This window comes from Chaetomium fimeti (genome assembly GCF_033439085.1).
Source record: "Chaetomium fimeti strain CBS 168.71 chromosome Unknown B0H64scaffold_3, whole genome shotgun sequence".
Lineage (NCBI taxonomy): Eukaryota > Fungi > Ascomycota > Sordariomycetes > Sordariales > Chaetomiaceae > Chaetomium > Chaetomium fimeti.
The window spans coordinates 1,025,435-1,049,160 of NW_026944331.1; the positions used below are offsets into that span (position 1 = coordinate 1,025,435).

At 57.5% G+C, this 23,726-nt stretch overlaps 6 protein-coding genes and 1 non-coding gene across 7 annotated transcripts; 5 read left to right on the forward strand and 2 right to left on the reverse strand.

The window, feature by feature from the left end:
- Positions 1 to 3,038: 3,038 nt before the first annotated feature.
- B0H64DRAFT_390643 (leukotriene A-4 hydrolase) lies at positions 3,039 to 5,644 on the forward strand. The gene is made up of 4 exons (XM_062803413.1): positions 3,039 to 4,187; positions 4,243 to 4,352; positions 4,415 to 4,917; positions 4,976 to 5,644. Exons 1-4 carry the CDS (start codon positions 3,103 to 3,105, stop codon positions 5,258 to 5,260), a joined length of 1,983 nt encoding a protein of 660 aa, XP_062660397.1. The 5' UTR covers positions 3,039 to 3,102; the 3' UTR covers positions 5,261 to 5,644.
- Positions 5,645 to 5,864: 220 nt separating this feature from the next.
- Positions 5,865 to 11,890, forward strand: B0H64DRAFT_356543 (uncharacterized protein). The gene is made up of 2 exons (XM_062801601.1): positions 5,865 to 6,427; positions 6,492 to 11,890. The coding sequence occupies exons 1-2, from the start codon at positions 6,349 to 6,351 to the stop codon at positions 11,858 to 11,860; spliced, it is 5,448 nt and encodes a 1,815-aa protein (XP_062660398.1). The 5' UTR covers positions 5,865 to 6,348; the 3' UTR covers positions 11,861 to 11,890.
- A 912-nt stretch (positions 11,891 to 12,802) lies between these two features.
- On the reverse strand, positions 12,803 to 13,375 carry B0H64DRAFT_440378 (uncharacterized protein; the record flags this gene model as incomplete). The annotated part of the gene is made up of 1 exon (XM_062806484.1): positions 12,803 to 13,375. One exon carries the CDS (start codon positions 13,373 to 13,375, stop codon positions 12,803 to 12,805), a length of 573 nt encoding a protein of 190 aa, XP_062660399.1.
- Positions 13,376 to 14,657: 1,282 nt separating this feature from the next.
- B0H64DRAFT_t45 lies at positions 14,658 to 14,768 on the forward strand. Its single transcript has one exon. It is a non-coding gene; the product is annotated as a tRNA-Leu (tRNA).
- A 399-nt stretch (positions 14,769 to 15,167) lies between these two features.
- Positions 15,168 to 16,679, forward strand: B0H64DRAFT_112910 (S-adenosyl-L-methionine-dependent methyltransferase). Its single transcript, XM_062797813.1, has 3 exons — positions 15,168 to 16,127; positions 16,184 to 16,301; positions 16,354 to 16,679. Exons 1-3 carry the CDS (start codon positions 15,278 to 15,280, stop codon positions 16,511 to 16,513), a joined length of 1,128 nt encoding a protein of 375 aa, XP_062660400.1. The 5' UTR covers positions 15,168 to 15,277; the 3' UTR covers positions 16,514 to 16,679.
- A 3,656-nt stretch (positions 16,680 to 20,335) lies between these two features.
- B0H64DRAFT_112952 (NmrA-like family-domain-containing protein) lies at positions 20,336 to 22,133 on the forward strand. The gene has a single exon (XM_062797814.1). The coding sequence runs from the start codon at positions 20,549 to 20,551 to the stop codon at positions 21,995 to 21,997; it is 1,449 nt and encodes a 482-aa protein (XP_062660401.1). The 5' UTR covers positions 20,336 to 20,548; the 3' UTR covers positions 21,998 to 22,133.
- A 623-nt stretch (positions 22,134 to 22,756) lies between these two features.
- On the reverse strand, positions 22,757 to 23,529 carry B0H64DRAFT_320703 (ERG2/sigma1 receptor-like protein; the record flags this gene model as incomplete). The annotated part of the gene is made up of 2 exons (XM_062800479.1): positions 22,757 to 23,121; positions 23,190 to 23,529. 2 exons carry the CDS (start codon positions 23,527 to 23,529, stop codon positions 22,757 to 22,759), a joined length of 705 nt encoding a protein of 234 aa, XP_062660402.1.
- Between the last annotated feature and the right edge of the window lie 197 nt (positions 23,530 to 23,726).

Genomic DNA, 23,726 nt, shown 5'->3' on the forward strand with positions numbered 1-23,726 from the left:
ACAGGGCAAGGTGTGGGGGGTTGGGGTTGGCAGTTGAGCCGTTTCTGGGAACTACCTAAACAAGGCATTCGTAGGAACGGTGATAGTGATGGCACAGCCAGGGGCTTGCAGGATATCGCTCATGGAGAAAACGACAGCTGACGAGAGTCCGCTGTGGGACTCGAAGCAAGATCATGGCGGAGTCCGATTCACCTGGTCTCTCTCGCATGCGGGTATGCATTCCGAGTCCCGCGCAAAAGGAAGGTGGTTACCAGTTGTTTACCGTTCCAATAACGGCTTTTCTTTTTTCTTTTTTCTTGGTCACAACGGTCAACAACATGATCATGTTGCTGGCTGACGTCCAAGCAGGTCGGAATAGTGGCCGCTCAATAAAGGCAGCCCACATCATAACGGCTAGCCGGAGGGGTAACGGTCATGTCTGGCTTTTGATGTTGTCCTCGCTCGGGAAAGTGAGACATGATCGAGCCACCCGGGAGGCCGGGTGCAAACCTTATTTTCAGCGTCTCCGAGTTCCGATACATGCCCGGCAGTCGGCTCTTCGAAACATTTATTCCGAGGGGCCGGAACGGCCTCGAAGCGCGGCAGCTTTCCGCTGCTGTGTCATGGAATGCGATCGTTCATGTTTTCCATGGCACGCGCTATGATGGGGGAAGCTTCGGCGCCCGGAAGAAGCCCCTCTCCCCCCCATTGGCGAACAGGCCCCCTGGTCAGTCCTGCAGTCCAACCCCACTAAAGGAGGGGAACAACAGGGACCAGGTCCGCGGGTTCCTGTCCCAAAGGGCTGCCTTGGGACTGTCTCGGATCTTCTTCCGGGGGGCTGGCAGAACGCAAAAGAGCACCAAACCCGAAAAGAACTTCTTGTCCCCTTCTTTGCTCCTCTTCCTCGTGGATGAAAAAGAGGCTAGTCAACTAGCGTTGGGTAAGCCCTAAGCGATCTTTCCCATCAGGGGCAGCGCACAGATGTTATGTCGAGGCGATGCAGCAAGGGCACCACGTTGTCTTGCCATCAACGCTCGACAGCAGGTCCGAACGTGCATTGCTGAGCAGTCTAAAGTTGATCATGCCGTCGTACTTGGTACGTGATGTGCGCAGCGGTAGCAACTCCTCCGTAGCATGCAGATGCTCGACATACAGAATACATAGGAGACAATAAATAGCCCGCATGACGATGTCCGAGCGGGCATGAGATAGGGGGAACGAGGTGTTGGGACCGCCAGAGTGCATGCCCAGGCCTGTGGGCGGCGTGCTGGGCAACCGCCGGCCGTTCTCGGTGCATGTCGACGGTCCAAGCCCATGGTCCGCGCCGCTTGACCTGCACAAGTGAGCTTCGCTTCGATGCGCGAGACTGCATTTGACAAGGTTCCTGAGACAGACGGCCAGAGACCCGGTGGAAATCGCCAAGACCACCACGAGACACCAACACGAACAGCCTTATTGTTTTTGGAGTTCCGTGACCGTTGAACCTTGTTGCCCATCCTGGCTCGGAAAGGATGATGCCCCGACCTCCTTTTCGAAGTTGTTATTGAAGCAGCGTGACGGGGAGGGAGCTCGAAAAAGCTCAACCGCCAGCTGGTTTCGGCAACGCGGAAACAGGGCGCTCTCTCTGGGGGCCGTCACGTTCCTGCCGGGCATCCATCTGCACGGCGTCGTCCTCTCTGCCTCAGGGGCACGTCGCCCAAGGAGCTGGAAAGAGCACAAGTCAGATTGGTCGTGTCCCGTTCGACGCGCAGTCTCCTCTGTGACCGCGGGTTCTCCGCTACTCGAGCATGACATAACTAACGCGGTCCTTCATGTTTCGACAAGCTTGTATGTTTCAACAAAGGTTCTTGATTCTTTCCCATGTTGAGCGAAACGGCCGAAATTACGGAAAGTAAATTCATGCAACGGGCTCGGGATATTACCCGAGCATGAATCTTATGATAGCAGAACAGGCATATAGGAAGCTGTCAAGCCGGAACCCTGGAAATCCGGTACAGAGAGGGGATCCACGGTGATCACTCTTATTGTGGCGTCCATTGCCCCAAGGGAATGGGACCGTGAACCTTCCCGACTCTTAGCATGAGGGGAGCGTCCATGCGAACGGGTTGGATATCAGAGCAACCCTTTAATGAAGAGGGGTAAGGACGGCTGGTATCCATCGCACTTGACCTCGTCTGGGAGGCATTCCGGCCTCACTGACTGTTGATAGGTTTCTCCCGATGACTATCTTCACCCCGAGTCGAGCGTCAAGGCGCGCTCAAACACTGGACAAGGCCTGGGCTTGCCATGACCGCGTTTTCTCAAGGGAGGCTGCATCAGCCGGCTGCAAACTTTGATGGGCCGTCTGGGGAAAGCGTAACGTGCCGTTCACATGATATTGGAGGAGGCCTGGTTGATCCGGAGCAGCTCATCTCGAGCTAAGCTCGGTGCAACACAGGTCCTGAGTTTCGCCCATCGAGCGGGATACACTTCGACCCTCGTTCCGGCGATGATCATAAGAGAGCGGCCCATCGACATGCAGACTGGTGATCCAGAGTTGATGGTGTATAGCCAATCCGCGCTTGCGAATGGCGTTTCAAATGAGGCCGACGGAGAGCCCTTCTCCCTCACAGTGCCACCCCCGTTGAACCGTGATGCCTCCGTGTTGTTTCCATGACCGAGCGGAAAACCGCGATCCCGACTTTGGGAGTTGAAACATGTTTCGCGTCGTGGGACCAACCAAACACGGCCAATCCAGCCGAGCAAATCGGCGTTCCACTTGTGTAGGAGTACGAATAGTAGAAAGCAAATATAGGAGGGAAGGGACACGGGAATCGTTACAGGAAGGGAGTTGTTCAGACTGAACGGAAACAGCGAAAAAAGGAAAGAGAAGAAACGAAAGACAATACTAACAAAGTGGCAGAATTGAAGCATTGTGCCGATGTTTTGTTGACGAGATGCGAATGGAAGGCGGGTTGGAAAAGCCGCGATTTCCCGCGCTTAAGGTCACGTGCCCGTCTGATGTCATCGATCTTGGCCTATCAGATGGTGCGATTCATCTTCGCGCTGGACAAAGGAGGAAGGCGTGAAGGGAGAATCGGCACAGCTTGGGCATCAAGCTGCAGCTGAGAAAGCGGAGTGCTCATGTGGGGTATTCTTCGCCTTGGGAGGGCCAGGCTCGCTCAGGAAACAGCAAATTCGGCGATTGCTCGGAAAACGACAGCAAGAACAACAACAGCAAAATCAACACCCTATTTTCAACGTCGGTGGTTTGGCATAAACACTGCAAGAATGGCACCTGTGCGGGACCCCAACACGCTGTCCAACTACAACGAATGGCGCACCAAACATACCACGGCCGATTTTAAGGTTGATTTCACGGCCAAGTGCCTTCGCGGGTCTGTGGTTCTCGAGCTTGAGTCACAAACAGACAAGGCTAGCAAGGAGATCGTCCTTGACTCTAGCTACGTCGATGTCTCAGCTATCGCACTCAACTCGGCGCCCTCGCAATGGGAGGTCAAGGATCGCGCAGGGCCGAACGGCTCTCCGGTCCACGTCGCAGTGCCCAACGGCGCCGGCAAGGGGGAGGTTGTTAAGCTCAAGATCGAGCTGGCCACCACGGACAAGTGCACTGCTCTTCAGTGGTTGACCCCGGCCCAGACGAGCAACAAGAAGGCTCCCTTCATGTTCAGCCAGTGCCAGGCCATCCATGCGCGGTCCATTTTCCCCTGCCAGGACACGCCCGACGTCAAGAGCACCTACGACTTCATCATCCGCAGTCCCCATGTTGTCGTTGCCAGCGGCGTCCCGGTGCCAGGTGCGACAGAGGCTGCTGGGGAGGATAAGGTCTACAAGTTCGAGCAGAAGGTCCCCATTCCGTCTTATCTTTTCGCTGTGGCATCTGGAGACATTGCTAGTGCCCGGATCGGAAGATGCTCTTCTGTCGCCACGGGTCCCAACGAGCTGAAGGCCTCCCAATGGGAGCTCGAGGATGATATGGACAAGTTCCTAGACGCTGCCGAGAAGATTGTCTTCCCTTACCAGTGGGGTGAGTACAATGTCCTTGTCCTGCCTCCGAGCTTTCCGTACGGCGGCATGGAGAACCCAATCTTCACATTCGCGACGCCCACCATCATCAGCGGTGACCGGCAAAACATTGATGTCATTGCCCACGAACTCGCCCACAGCTGGAGTGGCAACTTGGTGACGAGCTGTAGTTGGGAGCATTTGTGAGTTTAGGCTCTCGACGCTATTCGGGGAAAGTGGTCCGTTAACTCCAGACAGCTGGCTCAATGAAGGATGGACCGTGTATCTGGAGCGCCGTATCCTGGCTTCCATCCACAAGAATGACGCCTACTTCGACTTCTCGGCCATTATCGGCTGGAAACATCTGGGTGAGTTATCCAGACTAAATGTGATGGTGGTATTTTTTCGTTAATATGAATACGACTGTTAGAGGAGTCAATTGGGGAGTTTGGCAAAGATCATGAGTACACCAAGCTATCCATCAAGCACGATGGTATCGACCCAGACGATGCCTTCAGCTCGGTGCCTTACGAGAAGGGCTTTCACTTCATCTGGTCTCTTGATCGTCTCGTCGGGCGCGAGAACTTTGACAAGTTCATCCCCCACTACTTTAGCAAGTGGCAGAACAAGTCTCTGGACTCATACGAGTTCAAGGACACCTTCCTGGAGTTCTTTGGTGCCCCAGAGTACGCCAGCCTAAAGGACAAGCTCTCGGAAATCGACTGGGAGGGCCGCTTCTACAACCCTGGCCTTCCGCCAAAGCCCGAGTTCGACACCTCACTTGTGGATGGGTGCTTCGAACTCGCCAACAAGTGGAAGAGCAAGGACTTCTCTCCTAGCCCGTCGGACACGTCGTCGTGGACCGGAAACCAGGTCCTCGTGTTCTTAAATGTGGTCCAGGACTTCGAGGAGCCCCTAACGGCGGAGCAAGCGGTATGTATCTTTGGAAGACTCGAGTTTCTTACGACGGACCCTAGCTAACAGGCCATAGCAAAATATGGGCAAGGTCTATGCCCTCGCTGATTCTAAGAATGTTGAGCTGAAGTCAGCCTACTACCAAATCGCGATGAAGGCCAAGGACACCAGCTCTTATCCCGGTGTTGCGGAGCTTCTCGGAAATGTCGGTCGTATGAAGTTTGTCCGGACGCTGTTTCGCACTCTCAACAAGGTGGACCGTGACCTTGCGGTCAAGACCTTTGAGAAGAACCGTGATTTCTATCACCCAATTTGCCGCCAACTGGTTGAGAAGGACCTTGGGTTAGGAGAGTCGAAGTAGCCCCAGCAACGACCGAACAAGCCCCATATGGATGGGGCCGAGAGCGAATGTCTAGGATATTGATGGGGACCTGGGATATCTTGCACGAGCATCGAATTGTTCGGTTAGCCAACATTTGGCTGCGTCTCTGTCGCTATAAATGGTTGGTTACCTAGGTACCTTAACCTACCTTACCCAACTCATGATGTTGGAGCCACGGACCTGGACACCTCGACCTGAGGTAGTGGATAGGTAGAATACACCCACTGAAGCTCCCTGAATAAGCCCCCTAAATTCATTCGTTACCTCAGAGTCTGGTGGTGGGAGAAACAGGTTAATCAACCCTGTCAATATTGATATCCACAAGTTATAACTCCCGCATTAACTTGCTTGCCAAACGGGTAATTACATGATAAAATGTTGCCCGTGAAGTGCCGTCAGAGAGATGAGCCGTCCTTGACACGTGAAGAAAGCCTCTGTAATTTCTGGCCATGAGGCACCGCGTCCACCAATAAGCTAGCGCCCCCACCCCCCCAGAGAGGCCCCGAGTTCGCGCCTCGCGTCCCGCTCTCGAATTTGTTGACACGGGGACGCATTCTCGAAATCGCATTCCTTCTGTGCCGCTAGTTAGTCAACCCACCTACGACGCCATCTTGGCGAGGGCACCACCAACACCGCCAACTCTATAACTGCGCAACTTCCAAACGCCTCACGCCCGCACAACATCCAAGACAAATACCCGACATCAACCCGACAGCTCGACGACTCAACTTTCCGGGGGCCAGCGGTTGCCCCTCGCCCTCGCCCCGCAAAGCAAATCTCGATTACCTAACAAATAACCACACCGACTGCGACTCGACTGCGACTGGACGCACCAACCTGGATTGCTCACGATCCAACACAGCGCTGTAGTGGGAGGATGCGCGTGAGTGCTGTACGGCGGGCTGGGAACTGTATGCCGGGAAACTCGAGGACTGCGCAATAATTACGAGCTTCCATTCTCCAACCCGCCTGGCCAGGAACCGGCTGTCGCTCAGGGCTAGCCGTGACGCCGTCGTTCGTCGAACGTCTCGAAAGCCACTCCGGCTTGTCCTTGTAAACCAGCGACGATGGCTCCGGCTGCGCCGCCCGCGGGCGGGGGTGGAAATATCAAGGTGGTGGTCAGAGTTCGTCCCTTCAACGGGAGAGGTGAGTGAACGGTTCGGTTTGGGGATGGACCTTGGGCAGGGAAGCTGATGCTGTCCCTCGGCAGAACACGACCGAGGCGCAAAATGTATCGTGGAGATGAAAGACAACCAAACGGTCCTGACGCCGCCGACCGACAACAAGGCGGTCAAGGACCACGGCCAGAAGGTCTTCGCATTCGACAAGTCGTACTGGTCCTTCGACAAGGCCGCGCCAAACTATGCGGGCCAGGACAACCTCTTTACGGACATGGGCAGGCCGCTTCTCGACAATGCCTTCCAGGGATACAACAACTGTATTTTCGCCTACGGCCAGACCGGTTCGGGCAAGTCGTACTCGATGATGGGGTATGGAAAGGACGCCGGTATCATCCCGAACATTTGCCAGGATATGTTCAGGAGGATCGGGGAGATGCAACAGGACAAGAACCTGCGCTGCACCGTCGAGGTGTCGTACCTCGAAATCTACAACGAGCGGGTGCGCGACCTGTTGAACCCGGCAAACAAGGGCAACCTGAAGGTCCGAGAGCACCCTTCCACCGGGCCTTACGTGGAGGATTTGGCGAAGTTGGTGGTTGGAAGTTTTCAGGAAATCGAGAACCTGATGGACGAGGGTAACAAGGCCAGAACGGTGGCGGCAACCAACATGAACGAGACGTCGAGTCGAAGTCACGCCGTGTTCACTCTGATGCTAACCCAGAAGCGCTTCGACCCCGAGACGAAGATGGCTATGGAGAAGGCAGCCAAGATCAGCCTCGTCGATTTGGCCGGTTCGGAAAGAGCGACATCCACAGGCGCAACCGGAGCTCGTCTCAAGGAAGGCGCCGAAATCAACCGCTCTCTTTCCACCCTCGGCCGTGTCATCGCAGCATTGGCAGATCTTTCCACTGGCGTCAAGAAGAAGAAGGGCGCGGCAGGACAGGTTCCCTACAGAGATAGTGTTCTCACATGGTTATTGAAGGACTCCCTCGGAGGTAACAGTATGACAGCCATGATCGCCGCCATCAGTCCGGCGGACATCAACTACGATGAAACACTGAGCACGCTGCGGTACGCCGACTCTGCGAAACGCATCAAGAACCACGCGGTCGTCAACGAAGACGCCAACGCTCGCATGATTCGCGAACTCAAGGAAGAATTGGCCCTCCTCCGCGGCAAGCTGGGCGGTGGAGGCGGTGCTGGCGGAACGCCCGTTCCTGCCGAGGAGGTGTACGCAGAAGGCACGCCTCTGGAAAAGCAAATCGTCAGCATCACGCAGTCTGATGGCACTATCAAGAAGGTTTCAAAGGCAGAAATTGCGGAGCAACTAGACCAGAGCGAGAAGATTCTCCAGGACCTCAACCAAACGTGGGAGCAGAAACTTGCCAAGACGGAAGAAATCCACAAAGAGCGAGAATCTGCGCTCGAGGAGCTGGGAATCAGCATCGAGAAGGGCTTCATCGGCATGTCCACGCCCAAAAAGATGCCTCACTTGGTAAATCTTTCAGACGACCCCCTCCTGGCGGAGTGCCTGGTCTACAACCTGAAACCTGGCGCGACTACGGTCGGCAACGTCGAGTCCAACGCAGACCACCAGGCTAACATTCGTCTGAACGGCTCGAGAATCCTCCACGAGCACTGTACCTTTGATAATGCGGCAGATGGGACGGTCACAGTTGTCCCGAAGGAAGAAGCAGCGGTTATGGTGAACGGAAAGCGAGTCACGGAGCCGACGAGACTACACTCGGGGTACCGCATTATCTTGGGCGACTTCCACATTTTCCGATTCAATCATCCGATGGAAGCGCGCGCAGAACGGGCAGAAAGGCAAGAGCAAAGTCTCCTGCGCCAGTCCATCACCGCAAGCCAACTGCAGGCGCTGGAGAGAACATCGCCGTCACCAAGCCCAAGGCCGGGGCACGAGAGGAGTCTAAGCACAGCCATTTCCGACTTCAGTGACAGCCGCCCCGACTCGCCGTTCCAGCGCGGCGGAAAGGAGTCCGACTGGTCCTTTGCGCGCAGAGAAGCGGCGCCCGCGATCCTCGGCACAGACCAGAACTTTACCAAGCTGACTGACGAGGAGCTTAATGCGCTCTTCGAAGACGTCCAGCGGGCCAGGGCAGAGCGTGTCAACGGCCGGGACGGCGACGAAGACATGGAGTCGATGGCCTCGTACCCGGTCAGGGAGAAGTACCTGTCCACCGGCACCCTCGACAACTTCTCGCTCGACACGGTCCTGACCATGCCGTCCACCCCTAAGCAGGGCGAGACCGAGGACCGGCTGCGCGAGATGCGTGAAGAGATGCAGAGTCAGCTGGAGAAACAAAAGGACGAGTACCGCGACCAGCTCAAGACCGCCGAGGCGGCGAATGTCGAGGTCGAGGAGATCAAAAAAGAGAAAGTCCGCATGGAGGAGACGCTGGTCCAAATCAAGGCCGACATGCAAAAGCAGCTCGAGGTTCAGCGGCGCGAGTTTGAAGCCAAGATTGAGAAGCTAGACCCGCTAAAACGCCCAAAGGCGAACCCGAAGCTGTCCGAGGACGAGATCGAGCGGGCCAAGGTCGCGGTGAAGCACTGGCGGAGCCGGCATTACGTACGGATGGCCGAGGCAGTCTTGCAACATGCTGCCACGCTCAAGGAAGCCCAGATCATGAGCCACGAGCTGGACGAACACGTCGTCTTCCAGTTTGCCGTGGTTGATATTGGCCACATGCTGTGCTCCTCTTATGACATGGTTCTTAATGGGCTAACCGGTGAGGGCGACGATATCGCGCTCGAGGAGGCACCGAAGCCATGCATCGGGGTCCGCGTCATCGATTACAAGCACGGGGTTGTCCACCTCTGGAGCATCGAGAAGCTCCATGACCGAGTCAGGCAGATGCGGCAGATGTACCAGTATCTGGATCAACCAGAGTATGCCCAACACCTGAGCCTCGACAACCCGTTTATCGAGACCTGCATGCCGCAGTACACCCTAGTCGGCGAGGTTGATGTGCCCCTGAAAGCTGTCTTTGAGAGCCGGGTTCAAGACTTTACCCTTGACGTCTTCTCTCCCCATACGTCGCACGCCATTGGCATCATCAAGCTCGCGCTCGAGCCGTCCAGTGCGCGGGCGCCGTCTAACACGCTGAAGTTTAACATCGTCATGCACGAGATGGTCGGCTTTGCGGAGCGCGAGGGCACCGAGGTGCACGCACAGCTCTTCATCCCCGGCATTTCCGAGGACGGCATCACCACGACGCAGATGATCAAGGACTTTGACGAGGGCCCGATCCGGTTCGAGAGCGTTCATAGCATGAGCGTGCCGCTGTTCGCGCCCCCGCAAACGACGCTGCGCGTGGCCATCTTCGCCAAGGTGTCGGCCATGCATCTGGATAAGCTCCTCAGCTGGGACGATATGCGGGACGGCGTTCCTCGCTCGCGGGGGAAGAAGCGCGCCAGGATAAGCGAGGCGCACTTCTTTACGGAGGAGAAACATGACTTGCTGGCGCGGATTCAGGTACTCGAGATGAACGAGGAGGGCGAGTACGTCCCCGTGGAAGTCAACCAGACCAGCGAGCTGGACGGGGGGACGTTCCAACTGCATCAGGGGTTGCAGCGGCGCATTGCCATCAATCTCACTCACAGCTCGGGCGATGCGCTGCCGTGGGACGATGTCGCAGACATGCGCGTCGGCAAGGTTCAGTTGCTGGACAGCGCAGGCAAGACGCCCGACATGGGCTCCGTCACTCCGGACATCCCGCTGAAGCTCACGTCCGAGCCCACGTTCCACACCAACGCGAACGGCACCCGGAGCGTCGCCGTGGTTGGGCAGTGGGATTCCAGCTTGCACAAGTCACTGCTCCTCGACCGGGTCACGGCGGATAAGTACCGCGTGCAAATGACGGTTTCGTGGGAGATCAGCTCCGAGAAGTTGGCTGAGCCGATGAAGTTCTCGATGAACGTCTGCTGCCAGATCCTGTCGCGGTCCTTCATCCGGCAGACGTCCATGTTCTCTTCGCTATTTCAGCACGTCCGCATCGTCCACTCGACAACCGGCATATTTACGCTGCAGATGCGGCCGGCGCCGATCAAGCGGGTGGGCGATCTGTGGCGCATGAACAGCCAGCACGACTACGTCAAGGGCGAGGAGAACCTGACAGCCTGGACGCCGCGCGGCGTGTCGCTCGTGGCCGACTACATCAGCTCGCGGAAGAGGAAGCAGATGATGGCCGAGATTGCGGCGGTGCAAACGTTCCTCAAGAAGATTGGTTTCCAGGATGAAGCCAACGGCCTCGAAGAGCCCGAAAGCGCAGACCTGCTGCCCCCGCCCGTCAACTCAGATGCCGACTCCATCGCGGAGCTTCTGAAAGATGACACGCCTGAACCTTCCCCAACCACATCCCCCGAACCTACGGAAGCGAACGGGCAGGCCGAGGGCAACATCCCCCAACCCTCCGAGAACGGCAACGAAGAACAAACCACAACCACCCCCTCTTCCCCTCCCGAAGAACCACAACCCAGCCAACCTCAACAAACAGACCAGGCAGACCACCAAACCCACCTCCTAACCCGCTGCCTACAACTCTGGCAGCGCTACCCCGACCCCTCCCTGCAAATCCTCTCCCCGCGCAACACGGACCCGCCCGAGGACGGCGTGGCTCCGCCATCCGGCGACCCGACCCCCTCGGCACGCGCACCCACGCCCGCAGCACCACCACCACCACCACCACAGCCGACGTCGGTGGCGACGGTGGTGCGCGTGCCCAAGAACCCGGCCGTGCTCCGCGGCGGCTACCTGCTCGTCCCCAACGCCGACGCCACCCGCTGGGTCAAGCGCTTCGTCGAGCTGCGCCGCCCCTACCTGCACGTGCACTCCGTGTCGGCGGGCGAGGAGGTCGGGGTGGTGAGCCTGCGGAATGCGCGGGTGGATAGCCAGCCGGGGATTTTGGGGTTGTTGAATTTGAATGGGGGGGGTTACGGTGGTGGGAATGGGGGTGGTGGGAGTGGTGGTGGGAGTGGTGGCGGGAGTCAGAATGGGGGTGGTGGGGGTGGGGATGGGGATGGCGGTAGTAGCAGCGGATTCGGCACGCCGCGCAGGGAGCTGTCGCCGTCGCCGTCCCGGTCGCCGAACCCGCTGCCGCAGGGCGGGACGGGGCGGCTGATTGCCTCGCTCTGGCCGGGCGGCGGCAACGCTGGCAGCAATGGTACTGGCGCCTCTCCCAACGGTGCGGCTGCGCCAGGCGGTGGCGGCGGCGGCGGCGGTGGTGGTGGTGGAGGGATCAGCAGGCTCAGCGAGCGACTGCAGGCGGGGGTGTTTGCTGTCTATGGGACGGATAATACCTGGCTGTTTGCGGCGCGCAGCGAGCGGGATAAGATGGATTGGATTGTCAAGATCGACCAGAGCTTTGCTATGGGGAGTGCCACGGCGAGTGGGAACGCCAGTGGTACGGGGAGTCCCGGGTTTGGGGCGTGGTGAGTGTCCCGGTTTGGGGAGGGGTTGCTAGGGGTGGTGAAAATCGGGGCGGTGGATAGATGGGCTTTGGGGGATGGATAGACTGGAGAAGTGGTCGAAGCGGGATGATACAGCTGCTACTTATTTATTATTAGGGATACCCGGGGAATCTTCTTCCCCTGCTCTTTTCTTGGCCTGGCTTTCCCGCCATCTGCGGTTGGGGATGCGGGGACTGGGTTTATTTCCTTCTCAGCCCGGACAGAACCGAGAGAGGGTTATATATATGATGACTGCACGAGGTTGGGGACGCTTTTCAAACTCCGTTTTTTTCGGATCGTTTCTCCTGTTATGTGTCATGATAGACGGAAGTTGATGAGGGCTGGCGGATATTCCACCACGCCGACATGAAGCCGGGATGATAGAGTTTCTGGCGTCTATTCTTTGGTTGTGTGGGTTATGCCTGCATGGGGACGTGGAATAGACTTATTTTCTTCTAGCCCTTGCTTTGGGTGTCCCACAGTCGGACACGGATGGTATAGAGGATGAAGAGATAGGAGAAGTCAGTACAATCATGCAAAGGCTTGAGAAGTGTCTTCAGTGGGTTCCATGTGAATGTCCCCTTTATAGAGAAATAAGGGAGAGATCAGTTCAAGGTCGACAGCTAGAGTATTAGTGTTTTGTCTCGTGTCTGCACCAGGACCGCATAACTTCACTCATACTTGTGAACTGGATCAAGTGAAGCAGACCAGGTTTGTATAAAAAGCAGAACTCCAACTGGCAAGCAAACGCCCACACTATAACCTCCGAATCCTATACTGTTAATTATTACTCAAACCCAACAAAGCAACACTCAAGTCCTTCCACCCGCCATCCCCAATAACTGCCCCAAACGATTTCCCATACCCAAACAAGAAAACAACACCCCCCTAATCCAACAACTTCCCACCCCTCAACCCCCCACCACCCTTAACAACCCACAACCATCTCCAAACCCCCCTCCACCCCCAACCCCTCATCAAACCCATTCACAAACCCCACCTCCCCAACCCCAGCCAGCTCAAACCTGTACGCCATCCTCTCCCGGCACGCGAACGAATTCACCACCACCACCCTCTCCCTGCCCATATCATCGCCCCCGGCGTCCACCGCAAAGCTCACCGTCCCCACCAGCGCCCCCGCCGCCGGCCCGTCCACGGCGTACACGTCCACGGCCAGCGGCGCGCCGCCGGCCTGGGCGCTCGTGTCGATGACTTCCCAGTGTGGGGGGAAGACGGCGCGGAGGGTGCAGGGGCCGCCGGGGAGCGGGGTGTTGTTGTTGATGTCGGCTGGGGTGTTGTCTGGGACGGGGAGGGTGAAGGTGAGGGTTTGGGTGGTGGTGATGCCGAGGTCGGGGCGGTTGAGGAGGTTGAGGCGTGGGGTGGAGGGCGGGTGGAGGCGGGGGCAGGTGGTTTGGCGGATTATGGGGTTGGCTGGGAGGGCGGTTGAGAGGGTGGTGAGGAGGAGGGTGGTGAGGGTGGTGAGGGTGGTGGTGAAGCGCATTTTGGCGGTGGTTGGTGGTGGTAGTAGTTGGTAAGTGGTTGTAAAGATGAGTTTGTTGTAGCGGAAGAATGGGATAGTCAAGTGTTGGCTTAAAGCTGTCAAGTGCTGGTTTGAAGTTGAGATATTGATGAGGCAACCTTTGTCGTTGTATGGTGGTGATGGGATGATTTGAAGATGGGACGATGGGAAGGTGGGAGATGAAGAGGCCTTGGGGAGGGAAGACAACCTCCTTTATAGACGGAAGGAGTCCCTTCCACACCTGCCATGCATCCCAATGTCCTCGATGATACCATGCCATCATCCTGCGCCCTTACCATGGTGAATACGGTCAACCAACATGACTCGCTCGGTGAAAATGGCCAACAACCGTGGCCTCACCCATCTTCAGCGGACATGTTCATTGCTGAAAATAGTAATGTCAACCTCGTCAGCGTTTACCAACACAACAGAGCGGCCGATGGCGATGACTCTACTCAACTCCGCCCTCGCTCATGTATGGTGGTCAGAGTGGCCCGTGGTGGAGAGCTGACAATATGTCGTCCTCGTATGCTTCTTCTGCAGTGCAATATGCCATAATATCCAACTTCTGTACGGGGCAATATGCGGCCCGACTGCCAGGCCATGAGCCGATGTTGACTCGAGCAGGAGGTAACAACCAGGACGACCAAAGTGAGCGTAACTTGTAACCTCCTACTTACTACCGTTGTTGTCTATAGGTATATTTTTGCCTGCTTTCAGAAACTCTCCTTCCTGCCTCTTATATCCACTTCACCGTGACAACAACGAACACCGAAAGACACCTCGACTGCCTCGGATTCACAAGAGCTTGAATGCGACCCAAGCGTCACATGGAAGAAAATACAATCGATGTCACGAGAACCCTCGTGTTGGGTAAATGCCCTTTTACCCAGCGGATGCCGTCGTACGGTACAAACACGGAGTGCGATGTCGTCGAAGCGCCCGAAGCGCCGGCTGCGGCAAACAGTCAAACATCAGCCACAACAAGCGACAAACTGATTGAGACTCGGCATTCTGATTCTCGGCAGATATCTCGATGTTTTGCAGGCAGTAGCAACGAGGCAGTGCTGCCCAAGGTCCGGACAGGCTTTTCTAGTATATTGTTTTATCTGATGTTTTTTTTCTAAATGCAAGTATGAACGGATGAAATCTTGTTTGTGAATTATTTGAGATGGAGTTGGACCCAAACTTCCGGAACCGTTCTGTCCATCGGTGGCGCTCGTGGGTTTCTGTAAGCGCACTTGAAGCCATTCACATATCCAATGGCTGGATGGCCGAGTGGTCTAAGGCGGTAGACTCAAGAAATTATCTTCCCCATTCAATGGGGTGTATTCTACTCTCGCAAGAGGCGCGCGTTCGAATCGCGCTCCAGTCAATTACTTTTTCGGGTTGTCTCCGCCGCATGGCCGCGACCTGAACTCGACCCCTTTTTTGGCCAATCCCGCCAACATCTACCCATCCATACCTCTAAACAAGCCCGGCTACAACAGACACTCATCAGAACACTCATTTTAGCCCCATCAGCCGAGGAATGTACCAGAGGAAGGAACCCAAGACTGGCAGTGTTTGATAATGCTCCAATGCGAGGGGTACGCATGCACCGTAACCAATGGCGGCTTGAGAGATCCACTGTTGTGATGCAGGAACGCAGGGCGCCCGCCATGGCGGGGATGGTTCCAAGTTGTCCAGGGCGCCATCCAGCCGGGAAGGTGCGACCTCCTCAGTTTTCAAACCACAAGATAACCGAGTTCCCCGAGTTACCGTAAACCCTCTCCCTCTCGGTGCAGCTTCAATTTGTTCCACAACCCCATTCTGTACCTCACCCGCAACCACAACCACCACAAACCCCCCCTTCCCCTCAAACAACCCCCAAACTAACCCACCATGTCCACGCCAACCACCACCACCGCTCCCGCCCCCTCGGGCGGCGACGAGCCCACCGCGCTCAGCACGCAGTACGACACGCCCCTCGGCCTCGCCCACACCACGATGCAGGCCCTCAAGGACCGGATCAAGCTGCACTACGACCTGGCCAGCGACTACTACCTCAACCTGTGGGGCGAGCACATCCACCACGGCTACTGGCCGACGCCCGCCTCCAAGGCGACCGACTCCAAGGAGACGGCCCAGCTGAACTTGATCCATTTGCTGTTGGCTATCGCCGAGCTGCCCGGTGGCGATGGCGGCGCTGCTGCTGCTGCTACTGCTACTGCTACTGCCCCTGCCGGTGCTGGTGCTGCGGGTGAGGCGCGGCCGCCGCTGCGCGTGCTGGATGTTGGTTGTGGTGTTGGCGGCACGGCGCGGTATCTGGCGCGCACGCTGGGCGCCGCTGTGACGGGGTTGACTATCTCGGGTAAGCAGGTGCAGATGGCGATTAGGCTGAGCAAGCCGGCCGATGGTGCGGGTGGTGCGGATGGAGCTGGGGCTGAGGCTGGAAGTGGTGGTGGTGATGATGGGTTCATTACCGTTGGCGAGCAGGGCGGGCGGGTGAGGTTTGTGGAGCTGGATGCGGAGAAGATGGGGGAGTACTTCGGCGCGGGAGGGGATGGTGGTGAGGGTGGGTTCGATGTTGTTTGGATCAGCGAGGCGCTCTCGCACTTCCCCAACAAGGAGCTCTTCTTCCACAACGCGCACAAGCTGCTCCGGCCGGGCGGGAAGCTGGTGCTGGCGGACTGGGCCAAGGCGGAGGATCTTGGGAAGGACGTGTTTGACGCGGATATCAAGCCCATCGAAGGTCTGTCACCTGCCCTTATTTTATTCGTGTCCTGGTGGTTGCTGATGACAATCTAGACGGCATGCTCACCCCGCCGCTTTGCACGCAGCAAGAGTATGTGAACCAGGCTACGGGCGCCGGGTTGAAGGTACTCGGCGGGCCAAAGGACATCAGTAAGGATGTCAGCAAAACCTGGTATGTAGTGTCGCGAGAGTTTCTGCGAGAAGCCTGCCACTAACAGTTGTAGGGACATCTCGTGGTCGCTGGTACAGAATCCCTCGCTGTGGGCGTTCGCCTTCAGCCAAGGGCGAGATGGCATTGCCTTTTTACAAGCTTTCCGGGCCATGAGGAGGGGCTATGCAAACGGGACTTTCCAGTATGCTGTCATGTCGTTCTCAAAGCAATAATGGACTGCAAGATGCGAAGAGCACCATGTTGGGGAAATTAGCCGCAGTGCATTCAACTAGATAGGAATCGAGTTTCTTGACTTCCTTCCACAACGGAAACCGTCGCTAATCCATAGTTCCGACCTCCTGATCTTATCCCCACCCTCGATCCTTTCTTTATTCCCGCACGAATACCCAATCTTTAAAAGGCTTAACCTAGACTCGCATTTGGGGAGGTTTCATCGGTTGTTTTCCTCCTGAGCGAGGAACGCATGATGTTGTCAGTGCGTTGATACTGGGACACACCAAAACCAGACACCCAACCCTGGCCTCGTGGTCCAAGCTACAACATGCTATAGCAACAAACAAACTCGTTCACGCGCTCGGGCACATGCCCCGTTCGCTCTATGCTCTGACAATGTACTTGGTTGGGGCCACTCAGTCAACCACTTGGTCAGCCACGGACGCGGTCTCCGATGCAATGTCATTACAATAGGGCGGCGGCAGGACACAGTGTCATACGACAAAGTGAAGTCATGATCCGGGCAACCAGGCATTCGAGCCATCGGAAGGGAGGTCTCCAAACCGCCGTTCTAGCACCACCATTGAGTTGCTGATGGCGACAGCGATGCTAAAAGCCACCCAAGCCGCTTCCCTTCTCACGCTGCCCATTCTTGCCACACCCAACGACCCAATCCACTACGATATCGGGCTCGTCTAGCTCGTAACCTGATACACGAACCCGACCCGCGCTATATCGCCAGCCTACCTACCGTCACGATCAAGTGCCAACAATGAACCCGCTTTCATATACCACCCGGGGGGGGGGGGGGGGCAGCCAAGCAAGCAGCAGAGGACAGCGACTCGGATGTGGACGCCCGGAGGGATGCGACACCTCAGATCCAGTTTACTACCGCCTGCGATGTCGTCAACCACATCCAACGTTCCGAGCACGATACCTTCATGATCACAGGTATAACCGAACCCCCCCCCCCCCCCCCCCCTTAAACAACCCCACCATCCCGTTTGCTACTTAACCGTGAGGGACTGACTGTTTCAAGGCATGACCGCCCAAAGCCTCGAACAAACCCTGCACAAGAGGCGGGCCAGGGGGATCGACCTCCGCGTCCGCCGATTCCAAGCCCGGGGCGGCAACGGGCAACGGCGTCCTCATCGCCTCCGAGTTCTTCGGCACCCACGAAGAGCTCCGCCTAGAGCTGTACCGGCTATGCGAGGGGGCTATCGCCAGGCAGGGGGACATCACGACGACGCCGCGTGGTGGTTCGCGGCGTCGGCCCATGGCGTCGGGGTCGTGCTGCTCGCCAAGCTGGAGCCGGAGCGTCAGCGGGTCGTCCCCGACCCCTTGGCGGCCGGTGCGCCGGCAAAGGGTCGTGATTTTTCGGAACCGGAGAACGGACCCCGTGTCATACCACGCCCGGGGCGACCTGGTTATCAGGTTTCGGTCTCTCTTCCTCCGACACTCGGTAGCGCCCGAGAGAGATGCTGAGGTGAGCGCCGGGGCGCTGGAGAGGTACGGCGGTCTGGTGTGGCGCCGGCTTATAGGGGACCTTTAACTGCCCTTGCATTGCCGATTGGGGGTTCAGGTCCCATCGAGAACTTGAGGGTTGGGGATAAGTGAGTGACCGTCTTCCGTCTTTCCTGCCTTCCGAATAATGAGACTGTCGGAAGTCGGGCGTCTGGTTTCTTTTCAATTACGTACAAACAGGGCCGCTAGTACGATTTAGGCCAGGCCTGGCCCTGTCAGGTTGCACAACGCATCAGCGCCGAGCTCAGCATCTCCGCGGGAAATGCAACATTGAAAACTGATGGTTATCGCTTCGTGAAGTTGCCGCTCCCGTGACCCAGACTTCGCCGACTTTTGAAGCTCTGCATCCAGGGCGTGGCCCTCACTTGTTCCATCACTCGACAAGGCGGCGCTAGTCCAAACGGTATTTCCCCACAAATTCACAATCTAAAGTTGGCGGATGTGCTCCGAATCGTGGGGAAAACCGACGCCGAGAATTGGACGCCCCCAGAACCACCTATCCCCGGGCCGGCTGATCGGATACCGGAGAGATAGCGTGAGAGCGGGTTCGTTATTATCCTCGTGCTAAGCCTGTGGTTCGAAGGATGATGCCTCCCGCTGTCTCCCTCCAATTGCCCAGCGATGGGCCCTGCCAAGACGTATTGCTAACACATTTGTCGTCGGATATGAATCGGGAAGGTAATCATCAAGTAACGACAACCTCTAGCTGCAGAGGAGAGGGGCCATTGACCCAGAAACCTCCAGGCCAGCTCCAGTTGATCGTCAGAAGTTTTTTTTTCTCTGTGGGGGGAGAAATTGACGCCATCGACACGGACGGTGGCGGGCCGAAAAGCCTTATCTTTCCGTCTGCCAGCTGCTGGTCAAGAACTTGTAAGTGCAAGGCAGTGCCGAGCAACCGCAGTTGCCCCTTTCGGACGGATCGAGTTATCAGTTGAGGAAGCCTCGAATCGTCCAAGGCAAGAACCTCAACGGTGACCTAAGGCTCTCCGGAAGCGGCGTCAGACGCCGGGCCCCGCCGTATCTTTACTATCGCCTATTACGCTCCTGTGCAACGCTCAGTGTCCGGGGCACATGTGCATGTACACGACTAACAGCCATCCCCAGAGCCCACCCCTCTGGTCTGCTGATGATGCATCTGCGTTCTGTGCCTCGTGCGCCGCTCTGCGTGTTATCGACGGGATCCAGTTTTTCGTCCTCTTCCATGGCATCCCTGTAGGGCCAGCACGCCAGGCCTTCCAATCCAAGGCCGTCCCTTCCCTTGACGGCGGCTGAGATAGGTGCATGTTTTGGGTATACCGGACCCCTGGATTCTCTGACAAACTGGCGTCCTTTCCGCTCTTTCTTTCATTGCCCGCTGAGCCGAGGTCGGTGACCGACCAAGAGCCCCCCAATGAACTCTGTCTGGACTGCGTGTCCTGACGATTGCGAGGGCCCTCTCGAAAGCTTTCTTTGGCACCACACGCCTCTGCGATCATCCCGATTGGACGGCTGAAGCCAAGTTCCCCCCCTTGATGAAGCTTTTCTTGCTGGCCTGCTGAGCCCTCAGCTTGTGGATACGGTGGGTTCCTCCCCCCCCCCATGAATGCAGCGGTAACAAACGCGGGCGGTGGAGAGGCCGAGTTGTTCGTTCGCCTGTGGGCTAAAATCGTTCCCTTTCAATTGCTACATGGCACCATGGCACAAAACGGTCCCTGTCGGTCGCAAACACAGCGGGGCAAATCTAGGCCCTCGGACACGATGGCATGCAGAGGAGAGTCTCCATCCCGGCTGCGGCTCGTCATGTGGACAAACGTTTGGTCTGGCCTTTGCAAAGAAGTCGTGTCGTGCTTGCACTCATCGATGACCACCACACTGGCACATGCTGTGTAGGGCGCCGTCCCAACACATTTTGCGTTTCCGTCTGTTGTCTCGGCTGCCACCCGCCGCCTCGCTTCTGCCTTGCTCTTAACTGACGCTCGGTTCATCAATCCTCTTTGCCCATCCGTTTATCAAGCAGCTCCGACGTTCCCTCCGTCATGCGGCCTGCCCCGCAATCCGGCACGAACCCCACTAACAGATAAACGCGATCCAGAATTGTACGCCATTCTGCGCCGAGCTCGATTTGCCTTGTTCGTGATATGCGGCACCGGCTACCCGTCAAGGCCCTCGATCGATTTATTCTCATTCTCACTCTTGCAGACGAGTTCCAATCTCTCTAAAGCTACCCACCTCACCGCCACCCGCACACAATCCTACGACTCTGTGTCCTCGTGCGCACCCATCCACTTGCTTGTGCATACTACCAAGTACATACCGGCAGCCTTTCTCGACAAGATAACCCTTGCATCTTGAACCGCTGCACCCGGGCGCTAACTATCCCACCACGTTCCAAAAAGCTGGCCAAAAAACCATTCTCTTCCTCAGAGAGAGCGCACATTTATCGACCGGTCTCGACGTAGGAGCCCGGGGAGGAGTGATCCGTTCAAGATTGGCAACTTTTCGGGCAGAAGCACGCCTAAACCACCGCGCCGATGGCGGCCGAACTACATTCGGAGCTCGCCATCAGACAGGTTCCACGAGACATCAGGGGACTCAGCAACACCAACACCAACCCAGACGAAAGAAGACACAAGCACTCGCGCTCGTCATACTCAGACATCTCGCCGCTCATGTCTCGAAATAACTCGCTGAATTTCCGTCCGGCAAAGCGGTCGATGCCCTCGCCGGACAAGACCATCGCCGTCATAAATGCCAGTGGCAGGCAGGCCGCCTCGTTCATCCGGGTGGCCACCGCGGTCGGGTACCATGTCCGGGCGCAGCTGAGGAATCTGGAGGGCGTTGTGGCGACCGAAGTGGCCCGAAATCCAAACGTGACGATCCTGCGAGGCGAGCTGTACACGAAGGAGCGCCCGGCAGAGACGGCGCAGGTGGACGTGACGCGGAACGGCCCCATCTCCGGCATCGGCGTCAACCACGCTCTGATCTCGGAGCTATTCAAGGGCGCCCAGCTGGCCTTCATCAATACCACCTTCTACGGGGACGAACAGCACATCGGGGAGGCCTTGGCAGACGCGGCTAAGAAGGCCGGCATCCAGCACTACGTCTACTCATCCATGCCAGATCACCATGCCTATAATAAGGCATGGCCATCACTCCCGCTCTGGGCGTCCAAGCACAAAGTGGAGGAGTACGTCAAGAAGATTGGCCTCCCCGCGACCTTTGTGTACACCGGAATTTATAATAACAACTTCACATCGCTCCCTTACCCTCTCTTCTGCACCGAACTACAAGAAGACGGCTCCTGGATCTGGAAGGCCCCCTTCCACCCAGACGTCAAGCTCCCGTGGCTTGACGCGGAACACGACGTCGGGCCGGCCATTCTCCAAATCTTCAAGGACGGCGTGAGGAAGTGGGGAGCCGGCAAGCGCGTTGGTCTGGCGTATGAAATGCTCTCGCCCAAGGAGGCCTGCGAAGTCTTCTCCCGAGGCGTCGGCCGGCCGGTACGGTACATCCACGGCCCGATCGAACTCAAGGTCACCATCCCCGAGGGCTACCGCGCCCAGCTGGAGGCGCTGGAGGCGCTGTTCGGTATGGGCCACGACGACCCCACGAAGCAGCCCCCGTATTTCGGCGACGCCGCGCTCGAGGAGAGCTGCCCGAGGGTGGCGCTGGAGCTGTGGGAGGGCCCGCGCGGCCTGGAAGAGTACGCGCGCGAGGTGTTCCCGCTGGAAGAGCAAGCGAATGGCCTGACATGGATGCTGGACGAGGGGGACGGCGGTGGTGGCAACCAAGCCCACCGAAACGGGAACGGAAATGGCGTCCCCACCACCGGCCACGCCCCTCACCCGCACCATATTCAGCACCTAAATGGTTACATTACCACTCTCGAACAGGTGTCGCTTGACTCGGAGGGCGAGGACGAGGACGACGGCCTGGTCATGCGCGGCCTGAAGCGGGACGACGAGGAATGGCTCGCCTGAATCACGGCGCCCCATCGAGGTGTCATCAGACGTCGAATCGATTCTCCGCTCCGTCTTTGCACGCTTGTTCGCGAACCAAAAAAAAAGGATGGTAAAGTCATTTCGGCGGGCGATGGACGCCGCCGGGTTGGGGATAGGGGATGTTTAAGTGAATGCTTGGGCTTGTATTTAACATGCATCACACTTTGTTTTATAGGCGTTCTAGGGCACGCTCGAGGTCGGTTGGGACGGGCTCGAAAAAAAAACGTAACCAAAAGTGGTGCGCGGCAGCATGGATGGCGGGAGGGTGCTCTTCGCCCGTCGAGCGGGCCCAGCTCCTCGGCTGAAATTAGGGGGCTTTGAAAATGACATGTTGGCTCGCAAGGGCAACTGCTTGGTCGATTATCGTTATTGCATCAGTGCCGGTGTTGTCCTTGGTTCGAGGGAGATCTTCGTTGTTTGTCAAATGTCCGTTGCAAGTCGAGAGGGTCCGGTATGGACCGGCAGGCTGCTGGCATCCCCGAGTGGTTCATTATGAATTATCTAGATAAGCCCATGTACAGGTTTATACACATGTCCCAGATCTCCGTATCCTGTCTATCGAGTCTAATACCCAATCATTGCTCCAGCCGGCGACAAGGCCGATGCCCGGCCTCAGCTTAGCCTCGTAGTCGTACACACCACTTCACACCCTTCCACCGCAACACGATAGAAGCTCCCCTCCTCCTCTTTCATCCGCAACACACAGGACTCGGCGGAAAAGCAACAACAGCGACCAGCCTAGAACTTGCCGCGGGCCAGGTTGCCGATCATCTGCTTGCCGGTGAGCCACGAGGTGCGCCAGAGGGTGGGCACGTCGAGGGTGCTGGACAGGCCGTCGGCGAAGCCGAAGAAGAGCATGGGCGGGATCCACCCGCGCGCGTACTCGAGCGCGAAGCAGCTGTCGGCCATCTTGTACTGCTTGACCGTGCCGCGCCGCAGGTGGTGGATCGACCCGGGCGGGTACACCTCGGGCGCGTACGAGCCCGGCACGTAGGCGGTTTGCGTGCCCGTCAGGATGTGGAAGTAGTCGTCCGCCGTGTGCCGCCCCGTGTGCCCCTCCGTGCCGACGGCCGTGCCGAAGATGATCAGGTATTCCGTGATGCCTGGTTGGGTTGGGGAGGTTAGCTTTCATGGGTTTTGACCCGGGGGAGTTGGAGGGAGAGAAACATACTGGCATGGATGATGTACATGGCGCCCATGGCACCGCCGGCGTTGTTGAACACCCACTCCTCATCCTGGTTGACGAAGCTCGTCAGGCTGACCTGGCCGGCCAGCTCATCGACGATGTACTTGACGATGGCCTGCGTGTCGTCGCCGTGGGCTTGGATGGCGCGCGTGGACACATCCTCCAGCTGGTCAAGCTTGAAGATGTAGAAGCGCTCCAGGTTCTGGTCCAGGAGGTAGTAGACGGGCGTCAGGACACCGAGGAGGATGGCCAGGAACTTGAGCCAGCCGCCCATGCCGCCGGAGCAGCAGGACGACTTCTTGGAGGAGCCGGATTTGGGTGCCATTGTGATGTGGCAACGGGTGGGATTGGGGGTGGGGGATGGGGGATGGGGGAGAGGATGGGGAAAATAAAGAAACGGGAAAGAGACTGGGGTTTTCTTATGAAGAATTACGAATTGCGCGTCGTCGCCCAGGCGCGCTGCCCCTGCACGCTTGCATCAGCGGCCAAGGAAAGCGGTGAGGCGCTGGCCAGGGGAAGCTC